At 36.5% G+C, this 12,596-nt stretch overlaps 3 protein-coding genes across 3 annotated transcripts in view; all 3 read right to left on the minus strand.

Moving 5' to 3' along the window:
* LOC105563910 (dynein heavy chain 8, axonemal) overlaps nt 1-5,670 on the minus strand; it is a 31,507-nt gene extending 25,837 nt beyond the window's left edge. Inside the window, exons 1-15 of the mRNA XM_012015912.1 lie at nt 5,559-5,670; nt 5,036-5,224; nt 4,748-4,899; nt 4,048-4,152; nt 3,813-3,989; nt 3,528-3,749; nt 3,224-3,325; nt 2,970-3,116; nt 2,592-2,866; nt 2,185-2,524; nt 1,622-1,848; nt 1,062-1,549; nt 834-993; nt 494-702; nt 181-305 (exon numbers count right to left, since the gene is read on the minus strand). Of these exons, the coding sequence (XP_011871302.1) occupies nt 181-305; nt 494-702; nt 834-993; nt 1,062-1,549; nt 1,622-1,848; nt 2,185-2,524; nt 2,592-2,866; nt 2,970-3,116; nt 3,224-3,325; nt 3,528-3,749; nt 3,813-3,989; nt 4,048-4,152; nt 4,748-4,899; nt 5,036-5,224; nt 5,559-5,670 (3,030 nt within the window). The remainder of the gene's footprint in view (nt 1-180; nt 306-493; nt 703-833; nt 994-1,061; nt 1,550-1,621; nt 1,849-2,184; nt 2,525-2,591; nt 2,867-2,969; nt 3,117-3,223; nt 3,326-3,527; nt 3,750-3,812; nt 3,990-4,047; nt 4,153-4,747; nt 4,900-5,035; nt 5,225-5,558) is intronic.
* A 1,686-nt stretch (nt 5,671-7,356) lies between these two features.
* Nucleotides 7,357-9,481, minus strand: LOC105563839 (speckle-type POZ protein-like). Its single transcript, XM_012015781.1, has 2 exons — nt 8,025-9,481; nt 7,357-7,614 (listed from the first exon to the last, which is right to left on the minus strand). Exons 1-2 carry the CDS (start codon nt 9,115-9,117, stop codon nt 7,577-7,579), a joined length of 1,131 nt encoding a protein of 376 aa, XP_011871171.1. The 5' UTR covers nt 9,118-9,481; the 3' UTR covers nt 7,357-7,576.
* Nucleotides 9,482-11,007: 1,526 nt separating this feature from the next.
* Nucleotides 11,008-12,596, minus strand: part of LOC105563845 (speckle-type POZ protein A-like) — a 2,652-nt gene continuing 1,063 nt past the window's right edge. The window contains exon 3 of the mRNA XM_012015787.1: nt 11,008-12,596. Within this exon, the coding sequence (XP_011871177.1) occupies nt 11,418-12,596 (1,179 nt within the window). The 3' untranslated portion in view covers nt 11,008-11,417.

Here is a 12,596-nt window from a genome sequence, read left to right on the forward strand (position 1 = left end):
CAAACAGATTTCACTCCAAGGACAACGAGTTCACGATTAAACCAAACGATGCCTATTAATTTAGCAGAAACTCGGCTATCTCGTATTAGGAGCCTATCTCATGTTAGGAGACTTTCTTCTATATTACTGCTATACGGATACAAGTTGAACGAAATACAATAGCAATTTTTATACACGTACATTACCAACTTTGGTGACATCATCTCTTAACATTAATATTAAGCCTTGCAGACTCATGGAACTGCGGATTATGTCTTTGTGATCGGACACGTTTTGAAAATAGGTATTGGGCAAATCTTCCTTGTCTGTACGGCACAAATAGTAAACGTAAATAATGAAAGATACATTATATAAATTTACTATCGCTCGCAATGGTAATATAATGATAATGTAACAATCTCTCCAAGAATAAAAAATCTCGCGACAATATAGATGGAAGAAATGTGAGCTCCACTGTATATTTGCAACATTCTCTACTGTAGGTTTTTGTTACCAAGCGGTTTAGCCCGCGTATTTGTAGAATTTCGTTGTCCCCACATAAACACTTTCTTGTGCGTTTCTATAATATTTGTTATAACTTTGCCAAAATGATTTTGCAGCTCTTCTATCGACGGGACAATTACGATATTTGGTATTTGTAATACAAAGTATGTCATCATAATCGGAATTTCTTGTTCTAACGCGACATCTTCAACCAGCACGCTGAAGCAGAATACGTTAATTTATGTATATAAATTTACTTCTTTTCGTCTCGTTTCAATCGTATTGCATGCTTGAAATAAAATAACAAATCAGAAATATAGATAACATGTAATAGATGTGCGATTAAGTACCTCATAATCGTCGCTTTCTTCTTCAATAAGTCTAAAGAATTCTTAGTGCACTTCACTAAAGCCTCAATTAATTTATTATTGTAACACGCAAAGAGTTCTATGCAATCATTGTGCACTTGACTTATCTTAAACTTCTTTGTCTTTTCAACGTGACCAAAGCCTATGTTGAATAATTCATTAATCGACAATTGCAAATAATACAAACTCATAACTGGAAGAATACAATACCTGGCTCGAACCGTCCCTGTAGTAACCTGCTCTCGGATGGGCATTGTCTGTGCATTTTCTCGGGTTCCAGCCAATTGTATTTAACATCTTGCACAGTAGGATCGGTTATAAGATCCATAAATTTATTGATAATCATGATAACGGCCCTCTCTGCCGCCGAAGATTTGATTTCCAAGTCAATCGCTATTTTATCTCTGAAAGCTATGTTGTCGGCTAGAAGCTGTTCCGGACTTTTCGGGTACTCGTCTAGCATCAGTAACATTGTTTCTGCAATAGACTCGAATACTTCGTCCACTCTGGCTTCTTTCATGTCGACCACTTCTTTGATAAATGTCTGCGCCTTGTGGATCTCTTCTTCTATCTTAGCGTGTGCGTTAGAAATCTTTAATGAGGACCACGTAATTACCGACACGCAGGGTTGAAAAGCAATCTCAAGATTGACGAGTGCTATTTTCATTAGATTTAAAAACAAGACTGGGATAGATTGCCTGCACAAATAGAATGAACGTATAAATGTACACACGCAGAAATTTTAATCGATATTTATTGAGTATGCGTACCTAAGGGCGTCGTTTTTCTTAAGCAATTTCTTCACTTTTTCGTAGGATAAAAGTATCTTTTCTTTGCAAAAGATTAACATTTGTATAAAATCCGGCATTTCCAATCCAAACTTAGACATGTGTTCGGATTCTCGTATTACTTCGTAAATGTAAAGATCAAAATTTATACAGAACTTGTTTGTCTTTGGATGACGCACCAGCATAGGCGACGATAATGCCAGACGAACCTAGCGATTGAAAACCACATCTTTTAATCATTTTAGGATAACAATAATGTATGCGCACGAGCAATTTCTGCAAAATTTACTTTTTCTAAAAAATAAAAAACTACAAACCCGAACGTTTAGTTTAGAAAATTTTCCAATTGAATTAAAATTTTATATATTTAAATTAAATTTGGGATATTGCACATTTTAAACCCTACCAAATAAAATTTAATCCGAGAAATGCAGCGTCGAAAAATAGTACGTTGCCTTACAGATATGAAGAGATTCATTTATTTAATTCAAATCTGGAAATACTGATATAACAATTAGTCCTGAAATAGTAGAGTGGAAACTTACGATGCTAGCTGAATCATACCACGCTTTATAGTATATTAACTCGTAATGAATAAACACACTGACGAGCGTATTGTATATCTTAATGCACTTCTGCATGGAATCGTGCGTAATCACTCTGTGGTACGATTTAAACATATTCATAGGAACCTCAATGCGTTTATACAACTGTCGAATCCACAGGATTCTACCGGCAATGGGCGGAATATTTCTCGGTACAGGTGGATCGGATCTGTTTCCATTGTATCTATCACGGGTATCGTCGAGCTCTCGCTCGAACATTGAGATGAGTTCTATACATTTCCTATCGATCCTCAATTGCTTGAGATTCAATTTTTGAAACCTGCAGGCATCATAGTGTAAATCATAATACGCTCCTACGCGATCGATTAATGTGTCGAAATGGCTACCTAGCTATCAAATTTAAACTCTGCGTTATGTTCGGCATGAAAGAGACGCAGTTGTTAAAGAACGTTCTCAGCTCCACGTCGGTTTCCGCCATGGTCCTCTTGTATTCATCGTAATCGACGTCAAAATACGGCTTTCTGTGATCTAGGGGATCGTACTTCTGCGTGGAAATCTTTTTAAAATGATCCGCATACTTTTGCGCGTACGCATTAATGCCTTCTACGGTCGAACTGTGCAGGATGGAGTACATTCGTGCTGACTCGAGGATATCCATGATCTGTTGTAGGTCGCGAATAGTGTGACAGTACAAATCCGCACAGATCTCGTAACTCACCGGTTTGCTTCAGTTATTATTCAATTGTTAATTATTACTTACTTACTTTCATTATTCTTGTCTTGAAAGCGGCGAACTTCCCGAAAACATACATCTCGGACACCTCGAAAGGCTTCTCGTCTGGAGACTCCTCGACCTTCTTACACATAGCGTCGTAACAGTTGTGATACGTCTCACAAAGCTTGATACAGTCCTGCGAAATAATCGCTGACACTATGATTTAGTTCATAAAGCGACGATGCACGCGTACGTGCAAAGAGGAAGCGTCACTTTCGTAACATTTCTGTCTTATATCTTTACCTTTATTTTAGATATCATAGTGCACTTTGATTCGTTCCAAATGCTTAACTTTCCGTCCTCCGTCAGGTACGCTTTACACGCTAATATCATCTGATTTGTTATCTAAATAAACATTATAAATTGATGCAATAGAAACCAAATAGCAGTCGTGTAAGTAGAACATTGTAATTGTACGTTTTGATGTATTACAGGTTTTTCACAGACGATTTTATGAGATTCCAAAATCAGCCGACTATTGATTACAGTATAAACAGTTGAAAACAGTACGTTTTGATCGGTCAATTATTACTTTAGGAAAAAGTACCTTTACGTATACCGCGGTCACCATCTTTCTCGTATTGAAGAATCGCGATGCAGCGTAAATCATTCTTATAGCGTACATGAGCGGCGGTAAGTAATCTCCTATTTTCGTTGGGTCCAATCTGTACAACGGTTGCGTAAATTTTTCCAAGGCGTACAGATACCTGACGTTGTCTTGAGATAAAATATGCACCGTTACAACGTGCTCCTCCAACGTCTTCCATTTCTACACACATGAAATACAGCGATATACGGGTTCGACGCGCGCTACGAGTTCGCGGTTTCGTACCTTCACGAGTTTCGATTTCGCTTCCGTCAGCAATTGTATAAATGCCTGGGCGTAAGATGACTTTATGTGATTCATTATCGATGAAAACTGGCCGAACAATCGCCGCCAATACGCAAGTTCTGCAGTTGGTCCTACAGTTTCGGTTTCCCTGCGCAACTGTTGGCTCTCAACGATAGCCTGCAAAGTCGCCTTATAAAATCGTGAAATTTTGTGAGGGTATATGCATAAGTCATACCCGTTCCATCAATTTCATCCATATTCGGACATCAGCTTCCGCTGCCGCAATGACGTCCGGTTTACGAATACTCTCTCTAATACTTTCAGGTAGCGCCAAAGATTTCTGGTACAAGTCCCAGTTAATTTGAAAGCATATGACGCTTTCCAAATCTATCTTCGTCACTATAGGAAGGAGGAGCGAAGCGTTATCTCTCGTCGTGTAGGATTCACGTGGCAATTGGGACAAACACGAAACGTATGCTATTTACTGCTGAGAAATTCGCAGAAATCTTTAAAATCGCCTATGAAATCGTCCTTTATCTTCTCCCCAGCGTCACTCTTTGACAGTTCTCTCCAATGTGTATTGGCAGTTAACGTACGTGCATGTAAACGCGAAATTAAATCAGATATTCCTGCCAGCGCACTTCGCGAGGTGGGATCCACCTCCGCATATGCATAATATGTTTCCTACGTAAAACATAAAAGATAGAGAAGAGCGGCGGAAAAAGTTTGGGGGAAGAGGAGCCCGAAGAAAATGCAAAAAGAAATACGTAAACAGCAAATTTCGAAACTAAATACATCTTATGGTATGCGCATCTTATGAATGCGGGGGTAAATTAAAATGTTCTTGCGGTATTCTACAAGTGCGTATTCTGCGGAAGGTACGGTATAAGCCCGAGATAAATGACGACGTCGCTTCGCATTAATTTTTAGCTCACATCGAGTAACTGCTTGACCCCAAATTCCATATTCGACTTTAGTCGATAAACTATAACGCATCTGCCCGAAAATTCCTCGGTAGTACCATCTGTTATGCAACAGCGTACAACTTGCTGTTCTTTGCTAAGTTGCGGCGCCCATCGCCCGGATTCTGAGATTATGTAAATTTTACGTTTAGTATGACGGTGTAGCATGAAAATATATTGTTGACGTAATCGCCATAGTTGACGTTATATTAAAATTGCGCGTGCAAAAGAAGAGGAGCGGGGAAGTGTCCGCCATTATACCGAATGTCGGGGGACTCATGGGTTGAAGGTATATAATAATCGCTTGTCTACCGCCCTCGGCGAAGAAACTGCTAAATACATTCACGTATTCGTCCCTGTCGAGAATTCCTTCCTCCAGAACCTCGGCGTCTGTGTTCAAAATGAATGCCACCGTCTCTAGAATATGTTGGTGCGTAACCTTCAACAATCCTTGCCGGACATTACGAATTTCTTTGAATTTCGCCTAAAATAGAGGGACTTACTGCACCTGGGAGAATTTCTGTTTAATGTTCTCTATTTAACATTACCACGGAAAAATTTTAGATTGTTTTTCACACTATTTTTTACAATTTAATTTCATTCCATTCTTCTATTTTTTTAAATCTTTTCTAACGAACTAAATATAAAAGTACTTCTGACATATTTGTAATTATTTCTGTTTACTCGATTGCGTGTCATTGTATCAAATATAGTAATTTTCCAAGTAAGATGTATTATATATCGGTATTATCTGCAAAGGTATTTACAAGTCTCTCTTTCGTACTCTCCGTAGGTAGATCTTCTCGTGCACCAATCCTCCTCTTCACTAACTCAGCGATTCGTTGGTCAATAGCCGGTTTCGTGTAATCTCGCGATGCGGAATACGCGTTTGCCATTGTTGTCGAGAAGGAGAAATTGTAAACGTCAATGTACAAGTGGAACCACTGGAAGGCCTTAAGGAAGAAATATAACTACGCGTTTATACGGACACGATACGTTTACATCTGACAATTCCTCTTCGCTCGGAAATTAGGCGTAGAAGGCGGAACAAATAAATGAACGTCGCAGAGTATTTTCGCAGAAAAAATTTATTAAAATATATTGCGAACGATATTTTTTAAATACAATAGGGAAGTCATTATGTAAAGACAGTTCAGACTATAATAGTGATTTTTTAAATATCATTAATTGCTGTTTTCGTGCACGTGGAAAGTGTAGCAGCGGATACTTTTCGCGGAGCGGAAGAATATAATACATCAATTATGAACTAGATCTTTGCAAATTAATTTATAAATATATATACACAAGTAAAATATATACAATACAAATATATAATACAAATAAAATATACGTATATACCATATACAATGTATACTTCACATACTTTACTTCCCTCTAAAAGTCAATCAGTGAATTAACACTGAAAACAATGTATATACATATTTACAGTCACTAATTCACAGTTATAAGTATACTATTGAAAATCGCATTTATAACTGCGATTCAGTGAGTTCACCGTTTTCAGTGACAATCCACCAATTGACTTTTAGAGAGTTCACATCTTCTACGCAAAGGACTTACTAACAGATTGCAATTTTCTTAATAATTTGCATACTCTTATAAATAAAATGTATTAATAACGGAGACAAAGAAGAAGTAAGTATCTATCCTTTCTCTCTGCGCCATCTTTATTTCCTTTTTGTGTATCGATTTTTTATAATTATAATTTCTTGTTCGGAATAATATACCAAAGTCGGTAAGGCAGCTGATTACCTTATGTGTAATTGTCGACACCGCTCGTAATTACCATGCAACGTTAAAAGATTTATTCGATCGTTGATACAAACAAAATCTTTGCAACCTGCTAAAATGTGAACTCCCGGAATAGGCAAAAAATAATGTGGAATAAATTTTAAAAATAGAAATAATATATAAAACAGGATTTTTATACATTACGTTTAGGTAAAATAAAGAATTCATAGAGGGAAGTTATTATTAAATTACTTGCAATTTGTATAGAAATAATCAGGGTTGGAAGTAACTCGTTACTTGTAACGAAGATGCAGTTGCAATTTTTTTGGTAACTCTAATTTAACTTCGTCACTTCCTCTTCATCTGTAACTGTAACTAACTCAGTTACATTTTTTCGATAACTAGTACCTAACTCATTTAATATAGTTACAATAATAGTTACTTTATGTTTTTTAAACCTCCGCATATCGCATCAGGCTTTGCATTTACGCATGAACGCCTTTATCGGCGTTTTACAATTCACGTGCAGATTTTATATTTTTATTTCTAATATTTATTTCTGCAAAAAGTAACCGCAAAGTAACGATTCGTTACTTTTTGAGTAACTGCAACCGTAACGCGTTACTTTGCAGAACTACTTTTCAGAACTTGAAATGTATATTTTAATATAACTATTGTATAAGTAAAGTAATTTAATATAACTATAAATAAAACTATAACTCTAACTAGATACTTTTATAAAGTAACTTTTCCAATTTTGGAGATAATTTTACATTTTTCCTTAAGCCTTCAAGATCAAATATTGTGTAAATTGATACAAGAAACTAAAAGATTTATATCAATAGACAAATTAATTATAACATCTCTAAAATAATGTTCCATTATAACACAAATCGAACACATATGTATATCTACGTGAAACACTTCACAAACTTCTAATAAATTTAATAACCATAAATTTAATAACAATAGTATTTAATTCTACCATTTCGCTTACAGTATGCAATATCCCAGAAAACAAGATAAACCATGCACAATGGTATTTAATTATCACGGCAAAAGGAAAAGAGAAAAAGATGTTTCCTTATCTGCAAACAAAAGTATATGTAGGTACCTATATGAAAAGACGCCAGACATCGATTGCGTAGCGCTAATAATAATAATATTATTATTACCATTATTACAAATATTATTATTATTATCACTATTTTTATTATTTTTATTATTTTTTAATTTTTATTACTATATCTTATTATTATTGCTACTATTACAACTATTATTATTGCACTGTACATATATGACTCAAAAAAAGATAATAAAAAACTAGAATAATTCGCAAGACACGCTAACAAGATTACTGTTATCAGTAGAAATAAGTATACGAATTGTTTCTGATTCACCGATGAATCAATTTTTGGTTCAATATCCCATATAATATTTCTCGAGCGGCGCAATTGATTTATCTTATCAATATTACGTGCTTTATTTATTTCCTTACTGTTTTTCGATAAAGTTTGCTCTGAAGTCACCAAAGCCCGCAAAATTTCTTTCGTCAGGTGCGGATAGGAATTCGCCATGGACTGGAAACTTTCGGTATCTATCACATCCTTCGCGAATGTCACAACGAAGTCCATCACATGCGCTTTCAGCTGAGGAGCGTCATGGAGATCGGCAAGTATGAAGATTTCTGTCGCGTTCTCAACATTTAATTTTTTTACAAGTGCCCACTCGCACATTTTCTTCAGTCTTTCCACTCCGTACTTGTCCGCCGCGGTTAACAGATCGTTCGCCATCTCCTTCAAATTCGCGACTTTACCGGTGTAAATAAATCGCACCATTTCTCTCCAAACTTCGGGGTCCATATCGGTGATGTCCACCCTATTAGTCTCTCTTTCTTTCATCTCGTGTCCGAACATTGCCGAGAAAACTGGACTTTGTGCAGCGAGAATTACTTTGTGCGCTTGGAACTCTTTTCCGCGAACAGCGAACGTTACGTCGCAAAATTGTTGGTCCTCAAAAAGCAGCCCGAGATTGTTGAGCAGTGGGCACTCCGGTACTTGTATCGCACCTGCACTTTGTTGAACAATTTCTATAATGTCTTCTATTACGCTGACTTGACAATATATTATAAGCATATCAGGTGGAAACCGTTCGGTGTCCGCGTACTGATGACATTCGTCTCTCTTGAGGAAGTTCTTGCAGCCTATAGAGCCATCCCGAAAAAGCTTGTAAACACCCCGGGTCATATGTCTATTTACTAATTCTTCGTTGGCATTAAGAATTACAAATTCGACTTTAACACTGACTTCGCTTTTGTCGCACGCAACGAGAATGAGGAATAGCGACATGAAGTCTTTGTCCTCTTTATTAAGATTTATTTTCAGGCGCCAGATCAACTCTGCTGCGCCGTAGACCACTGCTGAGAACGTAGGTGAGCTTATCTCGTTTTTATTGACGTTTTTGCAGTAATAGCTGAAGTTACATATCGTCCATGTATAACTGAAATTATCCACCTTCACCTGCGCGTAACACCAGTCCTCTTCCATGGGTGTGCTCCTTTCTGGCCGTGGCGAATTTGAAACGTTTACCATACTGCTTCACGTTCTCTTCGTCGCCGTCTAATAATAATACTCAAGAAATTTACACGAAGGGCACACTAGAAAGACTTCTGATGGAATGAGTCGATGTAAAGCTCGAAACATACGAAAAAACTCGCTCAACTAGAGATAAGAGATATCTCCTATCAGTGCCAATAGAAATTAATCGTCGGATCGATATCGATACTACAAAATTGATTTCGATTAGATATCCTTTCGATGCCGATCGGCGCTTACAATTAGTAGCACAGTGCAGTGGCTAAGCATTCGCTAAACATTGATCCAATTATAGTTATATTAGAAATGCATTGGCCGATATTGTCCAACGTAAGGTCAATATTGGCCATAAAAGAAATGTAAATATTGTACAATAATAATTATATAATATTAGATTTATATTAGAAGTGCATTGGCCAATATTTAATAATATAATAAGAGTATTGATCTCATATTGATGCAATATTAGACCAATATTGCTAAATAGACATATTGGAAAAATAAGAAAAGGCGTCCATCTTACATTATTAGCCGAATATTGGAAATACTAGATTGGCATTATTTCCCAATATTACGCTAATATATTGTTTTACTACCCAGACAGCACATGATATTATACGAATATTCTATACTCATACTATGAATGTACGTACTGTACATAATATACTGAGAATATCTCTATAATATCTCCTGTAGTATATCAGTTTTCGTATAAATTTAGGATGTTTTCAGAACATCTTTTTGACCAGGCAATTAATTATGTGATCAAAATATTTTATTAATATACCTATGATATACCAAGAAATATTTTCAGTATACATATACTGAGTAGGCTTCTAGGGCAGACATAGATACATCCTCCGTACATTCTCAAAATATCGTGGTACGTATTTCGAATATTAATGGAATATACACAATCTACGTTTGCGATATACTGCGTATACATATACTCAGAATCTATCTGTGCTGTATGGGTAGGGAGGATTCATTTCTCGCTGGGATATAATAGACTGTGAATTGACGTGCTTAATCTTACGTTTCGATTTTTTATCGAAAAAAGTGCGATAGTTGCCATGACTAATTGTAAGTTGTACGGTATCAAGATAACAGATAAAACAGATTGCAGATAAGCGAAAGCGCTCGATGTTCAAAGTGCCGTCAAATATTGAAAAATATTTTTAAAAAATGGTAGGCTAATATTGGCCGCGTTCAGTGGAGAAAACTGCTCAGTGAGCGCTTGTGGTGATTGGATTATACTTTAAAAATGTAGAAGAATAGTTCTATCACACCACAGATCTAAAAGTATAACCCAATCAGCGCGAAGCGCTCACCGAGCGACTTTTTTTGCTGAAGGCGGTCATTATTTACCTTAATCTCTTAAACAGTCATAATACGTTTGTGATAAATATTTTGAGAAAAGATATATCCTCAGACAAATAATCCACCGCAACTTGATTACTGAATAACATTATTGTTGAAGTAAAGAGATCTAGAATGTTGACCATGAAGAACATTTCTACTCTATAATTGAGTTATTATGATTAGGAGAATGAAATGTTTTATTTTCTGATACTTTTTCATAATTTTTATAGATTATCTGCGCAAATAAGTTGTACAAGAAGTAGTAGAATACAAAAGAATAGAATTAGCTTTATTCCCCTTAGGATTACAATCTCCTTACAAACGTCACTTATTCTAATTTACATTCTAACTTTTTGGGGAAATGCTTCTTCGCAAATGGAATACAGAAATAAAGGCACAAGTGATTGAGCACGTGATCGCTGCGTGAACAGGAGTTTTATTATAAAGTCAAAATAATGTCAATTTGACATCAAATTGACCAAATTTACGTCATTTTTTGGTCATGATTAAAAATCTTAATTTCAGATGAGTTAAAAATGACTTTATATTGACTTCTTAAAAAAAATTTTTTTTCTTAATATTTAGAAAATGTGATACGTTTCTTGACTGTATAACTGCTTATTATTATAAAAATGTATAATATAAAAAGTAGTCATAAAAAGGTCTTGATTTGACTAACAATCATCCCAACCCAGATAGAACATAAAACTCTTTTCTAGATATGTTCAGATAACTTTTATGTGATAAATAAAATTGTGATAGTCATAATGACGTCATTATGAGTTTTATGTTCTATCTGGGTATCATATTACGAATAGTCAAACTAAGTCAAAATTATGTCACGATTTTGACATCAAGAAAGCATCAAAAATTTATGCAACTTGACATCATTTTGACGAACTAAAATTTGATTATATTTTGACATCATTTTGACATCATTTTGACTTTTTTGTTCTCCCTGGGTAATACGGGCATTTTGCCCGCATGGCTATAAAGCCAGCCTTATATCTCGAACGGCGCAAACGATTTATTGTATCTTGTGCCTCATTTATTTCTTTACATATTTTCGATGTTGTTTGCACCGGAGTCACTAACGCCTGCAAAATTTCTTTCATCAGGTGCGGATAGGAACTCGCCATGGACTCGAAACCTTCGGTATCCATCACATCCGTCGCGTATGTAACAATGAAGTCAATCACATACGCTTTCAGCCGAGGGGCGTCATAGAGATCGGCAAGTATGAAGATTTCCGTCGCGTTCTTAAAATCCAATTTTTCGACAAGTGCCACCTCGCACTTTTTCTTCAGACTTTCCACTCCGTACTTGTCCGCTGCGCTAAACAGATCTTTCGCCTTCTCCTTCAAATTCGCGACTTTACCGGTGTAAATAAATCGCATCATTTCTCTCAAAACTTCGGGATCTATATCCGTGATGTCCACTCTATTATTCTCTCTTTCTTTCATCTCGTGTTCGAACATTGCCGAGAAGACGGGACTTTTTGCTGCGAGAATTACTTTGTGCGCTTGGAACTCTTTTCCGCGAACAGCGAACGTTACGTCGCAAAATTTTTGGTCCTCGAACAGCAGCCCGAGATTGTCGAGCAATGTCGATTGCTCCGGTACATGTAGCGCACTTTCTTGGGGAAAGACCATAATGTCTTCTATTACGCTGATCTGACAGTATATTATAAGTTTGTTATCTGGAAACCGTCCGGTGTCCGCGTACTGAAGACACTCGTCTCTCTTGAGGAAGTTGTTGATGGTTATACGGCAACCCTCGACGAAATTGTGAGCGTGCAGTTCGTCATGGTTACTAATTTCTTCTCCTCTGGCATTACGAATAGAAAGTTTGTACTTAGCGTTGACTGCTTCATCGTCGCAACAACGAAGAAAGAGGGATAGCGACATGTTATAGTCTTTATTAAGATGTACTCGCATTTTCCATTCCGACTTGTTGGCACCTGCTGAGAACGCGGGTGAGTTTTTCGTCATCTTTATCATGTTTCTACAGCAATCGATGAGGTCATCTATTGACCACGTATAACTGCAACTATCTTCACTATCCATCTTCACCTGCGCGTAACGCCAGTCCTCTTCCATGAGTGGGCTCATTTG

The sequence above is a fragment of the Vollenhovia emeryi genome, unplaced genomic scaffold (genome assembly GCF_000949405.1).
Source record: "Vollenhovia emeryi isolate VEMERY1.0 unplaced genomic scaffold, V.emery_V1.0 DF939170.1, whole genome shotgun sequence".
NCBI lineage: Eukaryota > Metazoa > Arthropoda > Insecta > Hymenoptera > Formicidae > Vollenhovia > Vollenhovia emeryi.

Bases quoted from the DNA above. Each gene is read 5' to 3' on its own strand.
- LOC105563839 (XM_012015781.1), bottom strand. From the start codon at position 9,117: ATGGTAAACGTTTCAAATTCGCCACGGCCAGAAAGGAGCACACCCATG. The intron at 7,615-8,024 runs GTAAGGAAATAA...TTTTGTTTGCAG, and splicing joins GCAAACTTTATCGAAAAACA to ATAAGGAAACATCTTTTTCT.